Source organism: Denticeps clupeoides, unplaced genomic scaffold (assembly GCF_900700375.1).
Source record: "Denticeps clupeoides unplaced genomic scaffold, fDenClu1.1, whole genome shotgun sequence".
NCBI classification, from domain to species: Eukaryota; Metazoa; Chordata; class Actinopteri; order Clupeiformes; family Denticipitidae; genus Denticeps; species Denticeps clupeoides.
Genome location: NW_021630087.1, coordinates 279,695 through 293,222, shown reverse-complemented (window position 1 = coordinate 293,222; position 13,528 = coordinate 279,695). Strand labels below are relative to the sequence as shown.

Sequence of the window (13,528 nt, the reverse complement as noted above, 5' to 3'; positions counted from 1 at the left end):
TACTGTAAAACTTCTAAAAACATGCATTGGCAGTTATGAAACAAAGAACATTCTCACAAATTGAGCATTGTGTTTTCAATTGTTTTGCTTTAGTGTGTAATGTGTATAGTGTTAACATTTTTGAAAGCTTCGAGCTGTTCCTTTGGTGTGAAAGCTTGAGTTTTGAAGTGAGAAGGTGTGGTTGTGTTTATGTAGCTTTAGAAAAGGGTGTTGTGTTCAGACATTGGGGAACATGGAGGAAACGTTTTTGTATGTATTTTAGCATTTGAGAAAACCTGTAAAAGAACTTTCTCAGTATAACACACATTTACTAACTTTCAGATAGGGATACGTGTGGGATACATAAGTTGCCTCACTAATTGTCACTAACCATTGTGACCTTGAGTATAGGAAAATGCTTTGTTGAGTGAGACTGTTGAACAAATAGCTGATTTGTTCGTCTTGCCCTGATAATAACAGATAATAGTGCATATGGCTGTGAGCAGGAACTTTGTTTTTTTATTTTTGCTTGAATAATCTCTCACTTCTCCTTTTTGCAGAAGTCTTTTTTCCTGTCAGTACAAGAGACCATCTGTACACTATTGTGTGTAAAGTGTTTGGTCCATATATGGGAATCATGCTGGGCAATTATTCATTTAGAAACATTACTAAAACTATCAGGAGTGAGGGTAAGTACTCATATTGGTTTACTTTAATGGGAATTTGTAGTTCAGTGTTCATCATGCCATTTTAATTTAATTTCATACTGACATTGGAACAAACAAAACCTGGCAGCCTAATTATTTATAATGATTTTTAAATTCTCTGTTATACAAAGGTTATAGACCAATTCTTGTTTCATAACTTAATGAACCTGAATGACCTGCTTTCCCTTTCTCAATGATGACATTATTATAGTAGCCATAAATGTGTTTATTATCATTCCACAAAAAACATTAGTCGTGCAAACAATTTAGAACATATTCACGGATGCCACAAGATCAATATGTACAAGTAATAGACATACCTGACATTTGCATTTTCTTTTGCTTATTCTTTACACGTGTGTTTAGAAATGGGACCACGACCTGACTGGCTGTTATATTGTGTTCCTGGTATTGCTTTCATCCTGGGCATCTTTCTGTTTGCTCTGTTACTCAAAAAACAGCGTAAGCATACAGCTACTATATTTACACAGATTACAAGCTGGATCTACGGATGCTTACACATACTGGTGTTTCTTGTAGCGACTAAACTGGGGATGCATGTAGTTAACTCACTCAGTCAGACATATGAAGACAAGGGCAGCTGCTGCACTGTCAGACAAGAGAATAGGTGAAAAAAAATCTGCAAGTCCTTACATACATACCTTACATACACATACTTTTATTTCAGAATGTACATTTTTATTTAAAATGTCAACCATGTGTGCTCTGTACATTTACATTACCAGGAAGAAAACTGGCACCTGCAATCCTGTAAAAGGTAAAATCTACATTTTGAGTTAGAATCATTGGTATTTACGGATGTTTTCTCAGTGTTAAATAAGTAGTGTTCTGATCATTAAAGCGCAGATACAATGTTGATCTTAGTTGTTTGCATATAGTTGTTTTTGGCGGCCTATCTTATTAGTTTTAGTCAAATTTTTGCATCCAGATGTCATTTATTTTTTATTAGTCTTGGTCACGTCCACACATGCTCATTTTAGTAGTCAAGTTTCAGTCGACTAAAAGTCTGAGCATTTTAGTCAGAATTATCTAGAAATATTTTAGTGTAGTTTTAGTCAACGATTTAAACCTCTTTTTAATAATGCTATTCTATTTAACCCAGTCAATATAGTATAAGTACCAAGTAGAACAAACAAAAACAATATTTTGTTTTAGTCAAACCTATTTCATAATTAAAACAAGGTTATCTTATTACCTTATAGACTCCACAATACTCTACATCCACACCAGACACAAAAGACGCTCTGATTTGTTTCATGTTTATCATCCAAACATTCTGTTGTCTTTTCCACTTCATTTTCTCCAAGCCATCTGCTCTCCCATCAGAAGAATCCTGAAATTCAATTTATTCCGTGATTGCGTGTTGCAGAAGTGAAGTCATCTGTGCGAACGGATGGCTTTTACAGGCCCTACAAAGGACACCCCCCTCACTTGACCCTTCTATACACAAGGAAAAACTGCACAAAAAGGAGAGAAAAAAGGACAGAAAGAAACCTTGGGAAGGTGCCATACAGAGTCAGAAGCCCTTCCAGGGTAGAGTGAGCCTGCAATTGGTGTCAGCGTAGGGTTGGTGATAATTTGTCCAAAAAAAGTACAAAATGCAGTATAGAGCATCTGTCCATGTTTGGAGAAACTGGACTGTGAAGAGTAGGTTTCAATCCAGTGTCATGGTGTACGTTGCATGTCCATTATAATGCTACTGGTCAATTTGAAGATCCATGAATCTTTAGCCGTTAAGGTGTTGATTGCTGTGGTGACCCTCTGGTACATAATGTCTTGTCACGTTTTGGTAAAAAAAAATAAAGAGACATTTTAGCATAATTTCTGTTTCATAAACCATATTTAGTTCTGTTTTTATTAGTCATATTTGTATGATTATTTTACCCCGAACATGATCCCAGAAGTTTCGGCCTCTTGTCTTTGACACAGTTGATGTAACATGTGGTGACACACAAAGTAAAGAATGATAAGTGGTTTAAGCGCTGAGTTGTGGAAGACATAAAGAATAAGCATACCCAACATCACCATCAGACTAACAGAAATTAATGGGAGAAAGACCCCAGTTAACTGGCTGGTTAAAGCCTGTAGCTAGCAATAACAGTAAAGCTTTCTGTTGCTGTTGCAATGCGCAAATATTCTGGGCTGTTCAGTGCAGGGACTCTTCCTGCACTCCACACAGGTAGAGGCGCTGTTTTGCCCAGAGGTGTTTTTTTTTTAAATGTTCTTTAGGTTAAAGTTGCACTATACACTGTAACATACATAGTCTAGGATAAAAAAAGCAGACTAGGCCAGGATGGCATGACCAATTGGCAGAAATTACGCTGGGACTAGAACCACGGAAGAAGGCGGATGCAGATGAGGAGGAGAGTAGAGTGAAACACTGCAGAACAGCACACAGTGCACAAAATGAACATGCGAGTTCAGTGAGAAGGAGGCAGGAGGTGAGTGGGAACGGGAGTGGAGCAGAGGACGAGGAGGGAGCTCATGCTCCGTGGGGAGCAGCGGGGAAGGAGGCGAAGGGATGATGCTGGGGTGGACCAGAGCAGAAGATAACAGGAAGATGGTTTGAGGACGATCCAGGAGCGTGGGTTGGATGGGAGGGCATCTTGGGTGGCAGAAAGGTGGGGTAACATATAGTATCATCGTAGCAAAATGGGCAGGCAAATTCAAGGTAGTAAAAAAACTCTGGGAAGTAAATTCAACAAAGAGCGGGCAGCGTTCCCCCTGGCTACCTTACTTTTATTCTCGGCGCTGCCTTCTCTCACTTCAACTTCCGGGTCGCTGTCTCCCGGCTGATCTTGCTCCGTCTGGTGGGCTGGAGGTGGTATGTGGGCCGTGACAGAAATGTATCCTCTGCATTTAACCCATCACCCTTGGTGGGCTGTGGGCAGCCATTACAGACACCCAGGGAAGAAGTGTTGGGGACAGTACCGTGCTCAGTGGCACCTCAGGGGCACCTCTGCTTCCGATTACAGGTGTGCTTCCTTGTATTTCATCTGTGGATCCCCCTGTCTTCTGTGTGCTCCAGACAGCATGCATATCCTGTTTAAGTGAGAGTACAGAGAATCGCATACAATATCCTAAACTGCCATGATATAACGTTAATGCAGATGTACCGTTTTACTGCAACACAGTGCAATATGACTATGAGGCCATATATCAAGAAAACCTTGCACATACACTACGTTTCCTCATGCATCTTGTTACGTATCTACATACAAACCTTGCACACATACTTCTTTTGACGCGCACGCATTCACATACTTTTTCATGCTATTTTCATAATTTTGAAATTTTTCCTCACTCATAACATTTTATAAGAATGTAGTGTGTATGTGGTTAAGGAAGTGTCCCTGTAATCAGAAGGTTGCCAGTTCGAATCCCGATCCGCCAAGGTGTCACTGAGGTGCCACTAAGCAAAGTACCTTCCACACACTGCTCCTCGGGCACCTGTCATGGCTGCCCCCTGCTTACTAAGAGTGTTGGTTTAAAAGCAGAGGACACATTTCGTTGTGTGCACCGTGTGCTGTGCTGCAATGTATCACAATGACATTCACTTTCATGTTCATGTGCGAGGATTGTACATAGATGCGTGAGGAATATATGGTGTGTGTGTGAGGTTTGTATGTAGATGTGTGAGGAATATATGGTGTGTGTGTGTGAGGTTTGTATGTAGATAAGTGAGGAATATATGGTGTGTGTGTGAGGGATGTATGTAGATAAGTGAGGAATATATGGTGTGTGTGAGGTTTGTATGTAGATGCGTGAGGAATATATGGTGTGTGTGTGTGAGGTATGTATGTAGATAAGTGAGGAATATATGGTGTGTGTGTGAGGGATGTATGTAGATAAGTGAGGAATATATGGTGTGTGTGTGTGTGTGAGGTCTGTATGTAGAATATATGGTGTATGTGTGAGGTTTGTATGTAGCTGTGTGAGGAATATATGGTGTATGTGTGTGAGGTATGTATGTAGATAAGTGAGGAATATATGGTGTGTGTGTGAGGGATGTATGTAGATAAGTGAGGAATATATGGTGTGTGTGTGTGTGAGGTCTGTATGTAGAATATATGTTGTATGTGTTAGGTTTGTATATAGATGTGTGAGGAATATATGGTGTGTGTGTGAGGTCTGTATGTAGAATATATGGTGTATGTGTGAGGTTTGTATGTAGCTGTGTGAGGAATATATGGTGTATGTGTGAGGTTTGTTGTAGATGTGTGAGGAATATATGGTGCATGAGTGAGGTTTGTTTGTAGATGCGTGAGGAATATATGGTGTGTGTGAGGTTTGTATGTAGATGCGTGAGGAATATATGGTGTGTGTGTGTGAAGTTTGTATGTAGATAAGTGAGGAATATATGGTGTGTGTGTGAGGGATGTATGTAGATAAGTGAGGAATATATGGTGTGTGTGTGTGAGGTCTGTATGTAGAATATATGGTGTATGTGTGAGGTTTGTATGTAGCTGTGTGATGAATATATGGTGTATGTGTGAGGTTTGTATGTAGATGTGTGAGGAATATATGGTGTATGAGTGAGGTTTGTATGTAGATGCGTGAGGAATATATGGTGTATGTGTGAGGTTTGTATGTCGATAAGTGAGGAATATATGTTGTATGTGTGAGGTTTGTATGTAGATGTGTGAGGAACATATGTTGTATGTGTGAGGTTTGTATTGAGCAAACACACTACTGTGTGTGCACCCTGTGCTGTGCTTCACAATGACAATCACTTGACTTTCACTTTCATCGAAAGCCTATTGGGAGACAACCAAGAATGCGGCACTGTTTGGTGGGCCAGAGGCACCAGGATGTTTAAGTTATTGTATTTATTGTGTCTATTGTAGTATTTGGGACCCAGTCAGATGAAAACGTGAGAGAAGTGATTTACGCCAACCAGCAGGATCTGTCTTACTGTGATGGTCAGTAAATGCCTGCATGTGGGTGTTTATGTTGCTGTAGCCATAAAACTGCATTAACTGCATTTCACATTTTACTCTTTATATATTACACAGTAGCACAACTGCTATTATATTTTAAACAAAAATAGAGCATGAAGATATACAACGTGTGTGTAATATTCATTTGTATGTTTCTCTGTAGACTGTGTCCCAGATGAAGTCAGTGTGGCGGATGAGCTAAATCTGAAACACACAGACTTTCTCCATCCACCAATAAATCTCACAGACACAGGTATAGACACCGACAAACATTACGAACCATAAAGTGGTGCCCGAATGCCTAATCTTTCTTTTCTGTTTTGTTCAGATGGAGAATCGTATGAAAATATGGAGGGCTCTTTGTATGCCCTGCCTCGCAAACAAGACACACAAGAGGATGATGGTAGGAAGTACATCTGTAAACACCACATGTTTCCCATTTTTATTGATATCCTTTCACCATGAATGATGTGCTGACTTGCCAAAAATGTCAGAAAAATTCGAATTTAAAATTACTAGGGGGATTGACACTAATCCTGAGACCTACACTACCTTCCAAAAGATCAGGGTCATTTAGAGATGTCCTTGAACAATTGATTGGTCCAATAAAAAGAAATCCAACTTTATAAGCAATAATTAGTCTTATGTTCTAATGGAATGCTGTGTTTGTTAACCCAAGTCTGTCACTTTAAAAGCTTCATTCATTATTAGAAATCCCTTATCTTAGTAGATCTTAGTTATACTGATTAATAAAACTGGCCATGTTCAAAATTTAGTGCATCAGCAGATGTGTGTTTGACTACATGATTATTTCAAACTTTGTCAATGACTACTTATTATTGTTTCTGAAAATTTTATCTTGAAACCCTTTTCATGTTTTTTTCTTCATGGAAAAACAAAGGACATTTCTAAATGACCATCAATTTTTTTCAATGCCAACGTAAGTCACAGGTGAGGAATATATGGTGTTTTGAAGAGCCTTTCAATGGGTTGTGGAGATCAAGGTGGTAAATGTATAATATTTAAAGTTTATGTGATGTAATTCATATGTAATACTGTGTATTTTCTCTGTAGACTATGTAGTCCCACAGGATGAAGTTAATCCAAAGGAGGAGTCAAAGCAGAATAACACAAATTTGCTCCATGCACAAATAAAACTTACAGACACAGGTATAAAACACATACACATATGGTTAAAATGACAACCCCAGTTCTGGGGCAAAATCCAGGGTTGTAATTGTGTAAATAAAAACCGAATGCAATTATATGTAAATCTCATAAACCCATATTTTAACAGAACATAAATTAATGGACTCTTTCATACATTGTCCAACATGGCAATGCTAAACAACACATTACATCAATTAAAAACATTATTGGCATTAGTAAATATATAATCATTCCTTGTGCTTGTGAATAATACAACCTATATTTAATTGCATTTTTTCAGTGACATATTTATAATAGTGAATATATAAGTAAAACATATAATTCAAATTAAATCTTAACTTACACTACAATTTTGATCTATATGAAATACAAATGGATTTGTTTACATAAATAAAAAACATGTGCATTCTATAAATCTGAAAGGTATTAGAGGTGTAATTCTTGGCCCGAGCCGGGTCAGGTTTGGACTTGAGTTTCATAATTTTAGTCGAGCTCATGTCGGGTCAAGGTCACACGGTAAATATAGCAAACATTAATTTATGGGCTATGGTTGTACATTTATTTCGGTGATTGGTAAAAGTGATTGGTAAAATGCACTTATTCCACACCAGCCGATTCACAGCCTGTTCGTGCATCATACAGTGTACATGATGTGCAATCACCGATTCACCATCCCTGTTTGTCACCCATCGCGAGGTTGATCCTCACTGTGCATGTGCAACCACTGACCTGTAAAACTTCAAGCACATGGAATCTCGGCTTGTTCAGCTGGGACAGACACAAGCAAACCTTTTTTTAGCCTGATCTTGCCTACTTATCATGACTGGAACAGCAGGGAGTTATTTATACTGGTAAATCAAATTAATTTTTGCCACTTTTTCCATTTCACCCACAAGCACATCTATTTCCGTTTCAGAAAAATTTCTATGTGCAAATCACTGTGTGAATAATCCAAGGTAGAGCACGATTTATAAAGTGTATATTGTATGCACATTTTCAGAAATCTGACATTTTCATTTTTTTTTCGTCGTATGTACTCTTTTATTATGAGTTCTACTCAAGATATTTCACCATTTGAAAACATTTAGTGTATCATAAACTGTAAAAATCTACAAGTTTCCTCAGTCCCAGGTCAATTGCAGACTGTTGTTAAAAGCAAAATGGTAAATATGGCTTTGTCCTGACATTTTTTTACACTTTGACATTCAAAATGATCTTTTTTTTTTGTTAAAATTACTAATTATCTCAGTTTAAACATCTTTGAAATGTTTCCAGAATTGGGGTTGTCAGCACACAAATTCACATAATGATACCCCTGCCACACATCCACTCACACATGTGCTCTCCTGAATTAACGTCAGATGGTGAATCGTATGAGAACATGGAGGGCTGTATAGCTGACACACACATCAGGAGTGAGGAAGACGGTAAAAGACAAACAGAGTGTTTCTCATGTTTGTACTTATCCAGAAATGTGCACATGCAGTGACTTCTCCACTCTCTGCAGATTTTGTGGAACCTGGTGAGGAATGTGTGAATGTCTCTGCATATCACAGAACCAGAGGGACAGCGGTGAGTGTGTCCACCAGCACATATTCACACACAGGTTTCAGTGTTTTACACAGAGGACAAGACAAAAACACTAATAATAAACACAAGTAATAAACACTAATATTTGATTATATGTAATACACGTTTGTCACATTATAAATGTTTTTGTGTGTATAAAGGTAGTGGGAAATTATATATCGTTCCTAAGCTGTCCTATATATAGTAAATGAAAGGAATGGTAATCATCTGTAATCACTGTTGATAGCCTCTGAGGTGACTATCAACACAACCTCAACAACACATCATCAGCTGGAGGGGTGAGAACTGACTTTATAGCAGGACCAAAACAAAATGCACTTCCAGGTCTCACAAGCTGTCAGAGCGAAATGGTAAAAAGCACATAACATGTTTATATCTCTGAAATTCACCTTTGCATCTTTTATATTTCAGACTGATATGTACGAGTCCTGACTGAGAAGGTGGGAAGACACACAATGTGTCCAACTCTCAATGTTTATGGTGCTATAGAAGTTCAAAAATGATTTCTGTTTAATCCTTGTTTTAAACTAAAATAAAAATGAAAAAAACTCAAGCCAATATGTGGATAATTTACTGCGTGTTTGTCTCTGTAGATACATGGATTGATGTAAGAACAACATTCACGTTTAGACCAAAAATCACTAAAACTAGCTCTAGGTGCAACAGTGCATCTAGGATTCACAGTGCATCACATTTTTCACATTTTGTTAAGTCACAGCCTTATTTCAGAATGGATTAAATAATTGAGCTGTCATGAAATTCAATATTTTTCACAAAATATTTTCACTTACAACATCTGATGTTTTTATGTTACAGCCTTATTCCAGAATGGATTTTTTAAAAAATTCCCTCAAATTCTACACACAACACCCCATAATGACATCATGAAAAAGATTAATTATGAGAAAAAATAAAACTAATGAGTAAAAAATAAAAATATATAAACTGAGTACATTCACAGCCTTTGCATGAAGCTCAAAATTGAGCTCAGGTGCATCCTGTTTCCTGTGATCATACTTGAGATGTTTATGCATCTTAATTCCACCTTGATTTGGACATTTGATTTGGACATTTGGGAAGCCATACACCTGTCTATATACGGTCACAAAGTAAATGATCACTTTGTCAGCACTCCAGAGGAGAACCTTCTAGATGGACAACCATCTCTGCAGCAATCCACCAATCAGGCAGAGGCTTGGGAGGAGAGGACTCTGTGGCTGGTAACTGTACACCCAGGAAGATAGAGAGTTTGGGAGTTACCGTAGCGTAGGCATAGTGGAAGATGGCTGGCGGGAGAAGTCGCTCAGATTGTGTGTCATTGGGCAAGATATTCTTGTGGTTGTGAACAGAAATTTCGGCATGTAGAAATCAGATGGGAATAATCTAGAAAGAGGAGTTGAGGGCAAGGCATTCGTAAACAAAGGTTAAAGACAAGTGTTGTGGGACAGAAGGCTAGCAACACTGAAGGTAAACCACACAATGATCAGGCAGTGTATATGGGGGGGCAGAGGTTGTTTATGTGGGTAGTTGATCTCGGCCCCTTCCTCTTTGAGGTTGCAGTCATCCCTTGCGGAGGCTGTGCATCCTGTGGTGGTCCGGCGGTGTGCCAGCAGCTGTGACACTTATGTACATGTGATTTCTCAGTTTGTTTTATTTATAAATTTGCCAAAACCTCAACTAAACTCTTTTCATGTTTTCATTATTTGGGTGTGTGTAGAATTCTGAAGGTGAAAAATATATCCATTTTGGAATAAAGCTGTAACATAACAACGTGTAAAAAGTGATGCTCTGTGAATACTTTACGGATGCACTGCAGTTGGCTCTTCAAACACTGCCATGATAATACAGTAGAACAGGCCTAGTTTGCATTGGTGGTAGTTTTAATCCTACTATAAATATTATTTATTTTCATCCACTATCAATAGTGCAATCAAAAACGCAGCAAGTGACGGTATTGTCTGAGGCTATAAAGGGTAAATAATAATTAATTTTAATGAAATAAGTTCCCTCCTCCATCATCGTGGTGGAGGAGTTTGAGAGCCCTAATGATTCTAGGAGTTACGTTGTCTGGTAGGGTATCCCATGACAAATTGGTCTTAGGTAAAGGGTGAGACAAAGAATGGTTCAGAAGACCTTTCATGGAAAAAAAAAGCCAGGACCAGAGCCAGGCCTGATGTTTGGGCCTGTGGGCGATTGATTGGTGGCTGAGCTTTCGCCCATGGGACCCAGCCCGAACCGGATATATGGGCTCATTCAACTGTGGAGGAGGAGGAACATGAAGGGTCCGGTGCACTGTGGATCGGGTGGCAGACCGAGGCGAGAGCTTTGGCGGTCCGATCCCCAGAAAAGGAAACTGGCTATTGGGACATGGAATGTCACCTCTATGGTGGGGAAGGAGCTGGAGCTTGTAGAAGAGGTTGAGCGGTACCGGCTAGATTTAGTCATATACTCACCTCAACACATAGCATGTGGAACCCAGCTCTGGAACCCAAGTCCTTGAGAGAGGTTGGACACTCTCCATTGCTGGAGTTGCTCCAGGTGAGAGGCGGAGGGCTGGGGTTGGCCTTTAGTAAGCCCCAAGACTTTCCACCTGTTTGTTGGGGTTTACCCCGGGGGACAAGAGAGTAGCTTCCCTGCGCCTTTGGGTCGGGGAATGGGACATGACTGTTGTTTGTGTAAGGAATATATGATAACAGCTCAGAGTACCCACCCTTTTTGGAGTCCCTGTAACGTGTGGTAGATAGTGCTCCGACTGGAGAATCCATTGTCCTGCTGGGGGACTTCTAAGCTCACGTGGGCAATGACAGCGTGATTGCGAGGAACGGCCTGCCAGATTTGAACTTAATTGGTGTTTCGTTATTGGACTTCTGTGCAAGCCGCAGTTTGGCCTTAACGAACGGCATGTTCAAACATAAAGAATGCCCATTGGTACACTTGGTACCAGGTCAGCCTAGGTCGCAGGTCAATAATTGACTTTGTAATCGTATCATGTGACCTGCAACAATATGTTTTGGACACTCGGAGAGTGAGGACCAGAGCTGTCAACTGATCAACACATTTACGGCATTTGGCAGACGCCCTTATCCAGAGTAACTTACAACGTGCTTTCAAGTTACCATCGATGAAGAGATCAATTCCGGTTCACTAGGACCCCAACTATGAATACAATCTTTTTATTCACTCTGTTGTAGATTCTGTACACAACTTCGACAATAAGAAAGTTACAAGTTAATCTAAATATTCTTTAAAGAGGAAGGTCTTGAGCTGTCATTTGAAAATACTCAGTGAGTGAGCTGTTCTGACCACCAAGTTCATTCCACCACCGAGGGGCCAAGACGGAGAAGAGTATAGATGAATGTTTTCCTTTTACCTTTAGCGATGGAGGGACCAGCAGTACTGGAGGCTCGGAGAATACGAGGTGCAGTGCGAGGTGTAATAAGGGCTGTGAGGTAGGATGGGGCTACTCCATGTTTGGCTTTGTAGGCCAGCATCAGTATTTTGAACCTGATGCGTGCAGCTACTGGGAGCCAGTGGAGGTAACGTAGCAGAGGGGTGGTGTGGGAGAATTTGGGAAGGTTGAAGATCAGTCATGCTGCTGCATTTTGTATGAGTTGTAGAGGTCGGATGGTACATAGAGGTAGACCAGCTAGAAGGGAGTTACAGTAGTCCAGTCATGAGATTACTAAGGACTGAACCAGTAGTTGGGTGGCCTGTGTTGACAGATAAGGGCGGATTCGTCTGATATTGTAGAGAAGGAATCTACATGAGCAGGAAAGGTTGCTGATGTGAGTCGAGAAGGAGAGTTGGTCGTCTATTGTTACACCAAGGTTGCGGGCTGTTGTAGAAGGAGAGAGCTGTGAGTTGTCCAGGTAAATAGCAAGATCCTGATGTGGTGAAGAATCTGCTGTAATGAATATCAGTTGAGTTTTTGTGGGATTGAGTTGGAGGTGATGGGCTGCCATCCAAGACGAGATGTCTGTTAGACATGCAGAGATTTTGGAAGCAGCATGTAGATCAGAGGGAGGAAAGGAGAAGAGGAGTTGTGTGTCGTCAGCATAGCAGTGGTAGGATAACACCTTTTGTTGAGTTGGATCAGGTGGCAGGGGAAGATGCCACATAGACTTGGCAGACCAAAAAGTATAGTGAGGGTCTGCTGGGAACGTCTGGCAGAAGAACCTGTCAAGATGGTCTTCAATTCCCAGCTCTGACAGAGCTTTGATCACATCCCAAGAGTAGTGAGTCCACATGAGTCCACTCTGCAATTGTTGAGGCAGCTGTTGCTAGCTGTGGTCGTGAGGTCGCCGGTGCCAGTCATGGCTGTAACCCCATACTTGCTGGAGGATACCAGAGGTAAGGGGAGAAGTCAGGCTGAAGAAGGAATGGCTGGTCTGTAGGTCTCCTGAAGCAGCAGACAGGTACCGGACCACAAAGCGGGGTACAGCAGTGGCAGTCACCGAGGCAAAATCTCGGTTGTGGCAGGAGTTTGGTGAAGCCATGGAGAAAGACTACTGATTGGCTCCAAAGAGGTTCTGGCAAACCCTCTGACGCCTCATGAGAGGAAGGCAGCAACTCGCTCTTACTGTTTACAGTGGGGATGGGGAGCTGTTGACATTGACAGGGGCTATAGTCGGTTTTTAACAGCATAAACATAGTGAGTAGGCATTTCAGATGCTAAAGCGCTCTTAAAAGATAACCAAAACACATTTTTAGCTATAATGTTTATTTAGTTTTGCATATGTAGTTGTCCTGTTATGCTTTAGACAAATTCATGAAATTATTATACTGATTCAGGTTTATCAAAGAAAACAAAGCTTTCCCTCTACCTAATCAGCATTCCCTATGTTTTTGAAACCAGGTGCTCCGGATATAGTGAACCTTGTTTTAAATAACATAATGTTATATAAATGTTACATTTTCACAGGTAATGACTGCTATATCCTGCATGAGACCAGCCCCATGTTTATGTACAGAAAATAGCTATTTTACTTTCTATTGAGGATGAAAGAATCACCAGCATAGTACTCAACTGGTTCTGAACAAAAATGGCCATTGCCTAATAATGAGGTGATCTTGTAATATGCATATATGCAATTGTCAAACATTAACTTCACTATTTGATTT

At 40.1% G+C, this 13,528-nt stretch overlaps 1 protein-coding gene across 2 annotated transcripts; it reads left to right on the top strand.

The window, feature by feature from the left end:
- Positions 1 to 566: 566 nt before the first annotated feature.
- On the top strand, positions 567 to 8,710 carry LOC114782943 (uncharacterized). Of its 2 annotated transcripts, XM_028968599.1 has the most exons (10): positions 567 to 668; positions 1,053 to 1,148; positions 1,227 to 1,314; positions 1,433 to 1,464; positions 5,555 to 5,629; positions 5,811 to 5,900; positions 5,976 to 6,050; positions 6,722 to 6,817; positions 8,179 to 8,244; positions 8,325 to 8,710. In XM_028968599.1, the coding sequence occupies exons 1-10, from the start codon at positions 608 to 610 to the stop codon at positions 8,477 to 8,479; spliced, it is 834 nt and encodes a 277-aa protein (XP_028824432.1). In that variant the 5' UTR covers positions 567 to 607; the 3' UTR covers positions 8,480 to 8,710. The 2 variants fall into 2 exon arrangements, with proteins under 2 accessions (XP_028824432.1, XP_028824434.1); XM_028968601.1 differs by lacking the exons at positions 8,179 to 8,244; positions 8,325 to 8,710 and adding an exon at positions 6,549 to 6,598 and having other exon boundaries at positions 6,722 to 6,809.
- Positions 8,711 to 13,528: the final 4,818 nt, after the last annotated feature.

Coding starts and splice junctions, on each gene's coding strand:
- LOC114782943 (XM_028968599.1), top strand. CDS start 608: ATGGGAATCATGCTGGGCAATTATTCATTTAGAAACATTACTAAAACT. Junction 5,630..5,810: donor GGATCTGTCTTACTGTGATG/GTCAGTAAATGC, acceptor GTTTCTCTGTAG/ACTGTGTCCCAGATGAAGTC. Junction 6,051..6,721: donor AGACACACAAGAGGATGATG/GTAGGAAGTACA, acceptor TTTTCTCTGTAG/ACTATGTAGTCCCACAGGAT.